The sequence below is a fragment of the Aptenodytes forsteri genome, unplaced genomic scaffold (assembly GCF_000699145.1).
Source record: "Aptenodytes forsteri isolate BGI_AS27 unplaced genomic scaffold, ASM69914v1 Scaffold231, whole genome shotgun sequence".
Taxonomy (NCBI): Eukaryota; Metazoa; Chordata; class Aves; order Sphenisciformes; family Spheniscidae; genus Aptenodytes; species Aptenodytes forsteri.
Genome location: NW_008796046.1, coordinates 706191 through 711884, shown reverse-complemented (window position 1 = coordinate 711884; position 5694 = coordinate 706191). Strand labels below are relative to the sequence as shown.

Genomic DNA, 5694 nt, shown 5'->3' with positions numbered 1-5694 from the left:
GGTGGATGCCCCATCCCTGGAAACATTCCAGGTGAGGTTGGACGGGGCTCTGAGCAACCTGATCTAGTGGAAGATATCCCTGCCCACGGCAGGGGGGTTGGACTAGATGGCCTTTAGAGGTCCCTTCCAACCCAAACTATTCTATGATTCTATGGTTCTATGATTCTATATCTATCCGCATGTGAATTGACTCCATTCATCACTGCACTTGTTTTATCAGCCTGCCTGGTAGGGACGTCAGATTTCTTCATCTCTAATTCACAGGGCCCCTCCTGGAGCCCTTTTCAAAGGTCACACTTGTTGCTTTCTGTTGGCACTGAGGCGGGTTTTAACACCAGATTACACACTGTTGTTCATATTTAAGCAGTTACACGTTTGAATTTACATTAGAGCTCTTGGATGAATGCAGTTGGAGCCCAGTGATACATTACATTTGATTTTCCTGAGGGTTCCCCCCCCCGGCTTTTAAAATGCATTCAGTAGCCATTTCAGTCTGAGACCTTGCCGCTGACTTATTCTCTCCCTTGCTCCAAAGGAGGACCCTGCTGCAAGGACATGTGGGTGTGCTCCCACCTATTTTTGCTCATGAACAACAGTGCAAAAACCCCAAATTTACAGTTCTTCATTAAGAACACAGTTGTTTACCAGACAAGGAGATTCAACTACTATAAATATCTCAAAGAGATGCAGAAAAAGAACCCTGAATGTTGTCCTTTCCTTCCAAAGTGATTTGGCTCAATGAAAGTACTTGCAACTTAGGTTTTCAGTAAACCACAATTATTTATGTAGAAGAATAGGTTGCACGGAGAGGTTTCCATATCAAAAAAAAGGTTCACTTTGAAAAAAGCTTCAAAACAAGTTCTACAAAAGAAAGGACTGGGTAGGAGGGAGCCCAGTGACTGGGTAAAGAAACCACCATGGATCAGCAGCGGCTTTAGCAGCTGGACCCCATGCACATAGAACATCTATGGACAACAGCACACATGCCAAGGAACGGCACCAGCATCACTTTGTTTTCCATTACTGTATTTTTCAGTCTTTCAGAAACGATTCAACGGTTTTCAGTCTGATGTTTTATTGCAACTTATTAAAAAAACCCCACATTCCTGGGGTACCTGCAGGTTTCTAACTTCACGACACAGAAAGCTCACACCATCCAAAAACCATAAATGTTTATGGAAACTCAAAGAGATGAAGATCCTGCCCAGCACACTATGTGCTTAGTTTGTAAAACACACAAAATGTAGCCAGACATCCAGAGGAAACGAGAATCTCTTTGCAGGGATTATGTTACAATGCTCTGAGACGAGACCAGCCATAACCCACCAGAGCCAGCCATAATTTTACCTGGGCTATCTGCTCATGTTCTTATTATTTCAAATGTCCTTTCTGTTTGTTTTGTTGTGAACATATTAAATTCACATCTGGCGTTACTTCCAAGTAAGAGCATTAACTGATGACAGCCAACCATGCATGTAAGTATGGAATTATCGTATGTAAGCATGAATTAATAATTTTATCTCCAGTATTATAAGGAAATATTTGCTTTATAACCATTTCCATGTACTAAACATTTAGTCAGCACAAATATTCATGTTTTACTAATAGAAAAGCACAACCGCACACACGCAAAGACAGGGCTGCTGCCTCAAGGACTATCAGCCCTGCATTGTCTCTGAGACACCCCAGATCTGATTTAGCCTTCCAGGAGTCAGGTATTAGGCATAGCAATGAATTTATAACACAGGCTGTGATTTACTCGAAGAGGCACGCAGGTATTGCCATAAGAGTGGTTAACTTAGTCAAGATATAATGGAATTACATATAAGAATCCCTCGGAGGCCTCGTTTGGCACTCTCATTTTCTACTTGGGTTACCTGCTTTTCAGATCAGTATTTTTTTTTCCCACTATGCAAAAGCATGCCGATAATACAGTGATAGTTCTTCAACAAAGCAATTTTAAATGCACTTTACAGACTTCTAAGTTGCCATGCCTGATTGCATCACCTGGAAATAGTTTGTAGATAGCAAATTTAAATAAACTTTGAAAATGTCAATACATGAAATGCAACTACATAAAGTGTGAATTAGCTTTAAATAGCTGATTTTACGGATTTTACAGCTTATCCGTAGCTATTTAATTCTAAGATACAGGAATAGCGTACATTTAAGTAATTCTAGGATGATATTAAAAAAAAACAAACTGTGAACAATCATATTTGAGCTTTTTAAGTATGTTATTTCCTATGAGTTCAAGTATCTACTCTTGGCTTGATTTGGCAAGCTGCCACGTGTGAGTACAGCAATGCTGATCTGCTATTCTCTAAAATTCACAGCTTGAAACCAAGTTATTTAATGGTTATATTTTCATTACTTATACCAAAAAGAAATGTTCTGATCAGATAATGAGATACAAAAAAAGGATTATGGGATATGCTACTGGAGAACCAAAAAATCTCCAGCTTACTTAAGGTCAACTACAATAGGAAAATGCAAGTCTTAGTTTTACGAACTCGACTCCTTTATCCAAGTTTTTCAGAAAAAAAGTGAATTAAAAAATAAAGATGACTGCTTAGCTTTGGGGCTTGATAATTGGCACCAAGTATCCTGCACACTATGGCAGGATCTATCTACTTTGGAAAAGTCAACACTGCTGTCGCAAAGCAACCCAAGATTTTGTACTTCACTCATTTTGCATTCCAGATTTTCACACTTCCCCACTCCCATACATAAATTAGCTTCCTTACCTTCATAATGTTTACTAAGTCTGTCTGATAATAGCGATCTTGGTGTGCATTAGCAGCTGCTAAAGTGAGAAGATAATCATTCCTTGCATGGATAGCCTTGGAATTACACTCGGATCGTCGTGCTTTTAACTACAACAAGAAATGGAAGTTAAAAGATAGGTACTAATGAGAAGTTAAATGACCAAACGTATTAATAGTAAATTAACATGCATATGTATGTATTAATATAGTCAAAACTTTACGGGATTAATAGCTTAACAGTTTTGTTAATGGTAAGGGGATTTCTAATGTATTTTTCTCTCGTGCAGTTGTAATTTCACATGCGGTCTTCAAAGAACAGTTCTAACTCCCACTGGAAAAAATCTCCGTGTAAATTTGGTCATATGTAATTCTGCACTCTGACTGCCGAAAGAGTGCTCTTATCTCATCACTTGTTCTAACAACACACCTTCCAAAATGTCAGTCACCTCTAGATTCCAGACAACTTGGGTCATATGCCTCATGAAATTAGCAGCAAAACATTAAGTTTTTCTTATACTCACCTTTACACTTGCCTTCTGCAAGCTTATTCTTGACTGAAAAAGACTAAGTTTGGACCTGAAACAGAAATTAACAGAAGACATTACTGTCTTACACCACTTCTACACAAATACAGGATAAACAGGCCACTGCACTTCTGCAAAATTTTAATTTAAGTAACTTTTTCTGCCTAAATTTTTATTTGTCTAGTTTTAAGTAAAGCTTAAGGATCAAGGAAAATATTACAAAGTATGCTGAGCTACATCAATAAGCTTCATTGCATGTTCTGAAATCTTTTGCACAGCTTACCCTGATTTTGGAGCAAAATTTAAATATATCATAAAAGGGAAATTGGGTAGCGGCTGCAACTTGAACTATTTTGGTGTTTGATGGATTTTGAGTTAGCCCTCCAGACACAAAGTGCTATAAATTTGAACTACTGGTCATCTGAAGGGAATATTAATGAAAAATCATTAGTAGCTATATTCCAGGAAGCTGGAGGAGTACCCATGTACACACACGTTTTTAAAAGCAGAATTGGTCTGATTTTCACATTGGGATTCATGAAAGAGAAATTAGAGAAGTACTTTTATTAGCTGTTTGAAAGACGGTGGTTTAAAAAGTAAATAAGAAAACAAAATCAAGTAAATAGCTATTTTAATCTGAACAATACTGCAATATGAATCTGTCCCAAAATTCCCAAGCTCAACTGTTTGGTTGTTTGGGTTTTTTGACTTTCTTCAGATACTATAGGTAATCTTATTAAAGTTCTTCTTTTCATCATCCAGCCCTCATAAAGTGAAAGACAGAAAAATTCTCTAGTGAAACCATAATTTCATTTCATTTCATTCCCCGAGAACAATTCTGAGTAATTTCTAAAAATAAAAAAAAAATAAATTTGCAAAAAAGGGTGAGGCAAACTCCCGTAAGACAGGCCAAACTCCAAACTGAACACACGTGAGTTACTCGCTTTCCTGAAAGGAAGGAAATCAACCTCTTTAGAATGTCAAGGAGCATAAAAACCTAATGCCTCAAAAATTTATCTTCAAAAATGGAAAATAGCATCCCATCCCCTCTCCCCCTCCAAATGGACTGATACCAAATTTGAGATCTGTGGACAGAAAAGGAAGCAAGCAGCCGTTAATATCAAAAAGAGTGCCAGCTCGCAACACTGTCCTTTGAAAATGTCAAATTAAAGCAGTTAGTTTAACTTCCTTCCTGAAGAAACCAGACTAAATAAGTTATACTTTATTACCAGGGTAGTAGCATGCTTGAAATGGTTACAAAAATATAGATAAGCAAAAAGACAAAAAATTGGCACAAGCTCTTTGAAAGCTATTATTTTTCTTCTAAAACAGTATCAAGTGTAAAAACTAATACAAGTACAAATCTGCTTTATACGCATGCGATTATTTATCCATATGCTATTATAAAAACATACTTGGCCTCAATATCAGCTTTCTCCCGAACTGCTTGAGCCATCTGTTCAGTCTCAAAATATTTCTTCGTGCCTTTAGCTAAATCTTTTACTGTCTCTTGTAATTCAGCTTGGATCCTTGTCAAATGGTCCACGCACTGAAAAAAAAGCATTCAGGAAACAAAACATTAATGGTTTTTTGCATCCAAATAATACTATCGTCATCATTTTACTACTCTTTATTACATTTTATATGGAACAACGCGGTCCCCGAGTCACTACTGGTCAATTATTCATGCCTTTCTTTTAAAGCTGATCAGAACATAAAACCGTATTTCTTTCTTTCTTTCTTCTGCTCTTTAACTACTCAAATTCAACAATAACTCGCAAATTAAACATAAAAGTTCTGAAAGCTTTGGATGAGGTAATTAGTTGAAATAATGGGAATACAATTGGGAAAAATCCAAAGGCAATCTACTGGAGGTGATACAAGACATGATTAATCTTTCCTTCTCCAAAATTTAAAACATAAGGCAAAAGCTACCATGTAAAACACAATGCAACAGCAACAAGAACAATTTGATAAACATTATTTTAAGAGCTCATTTTTCTTCAACTATTTTGAGAGCTTTCCAACAAATAGGGTTATATCAGAAATCAGCGTCATTCACAAAGAAAACTTAGAGGCTTAAAATGCATAGCGAGCTAGTCAAGGAGTGAAAATAAGTCCATCCGTTTTCCATACGACCCAACCATACATTTTAATGTCAAAAAATAATATTCAAAGGAATAGAAGAAAAATTACTGCACTGGCTTTGGCTGGGAAAACGTTAATTTTCTGCATAGTAGCTGGTATGATGCTATGTTTTGGATTTGTGACCAAAACTGTGTTGATAACACAGGGATGTTTTAGCTATTGCTGAGCAGTGCTGACACACAGTCAAGGCCTTCTCTGCTCCTCACCCCACCCCACCAGCGAGCAGGCTGGGGGTGCACAAGGAGCTGGGAGGG

General features: G+C 37.3%; 1 protein-coding gene across 1 annotated transcript in view; it reads right to left on the bottom strand.

Moving 5' to 3' along the window:
- FCHSD2 (FCH and double SH3 domains 2) overlaps nt 1-5694 on the bottom strand; it is a 177232-nt gene that overhangs the window by 75842 nt on the left and 95696 nt on the right. The window contains exons 5-7 of the mRNA XM_009286111.2: nt 4708-4841; nt 3290-3344; nt 2748-2876 (exon numbers count right to left, since the gene is read on the bottom strand). Coding sequence (XP_009284386.1) covers nt 2748-2876; nt 3290-3344; nt 4708-4841 — 318 coding nt within the window. The remainder of the gene's footprint in view (nt 1-2747; nt 2877-3289; nt 3345-4707; nt 4842-5694) is intronic.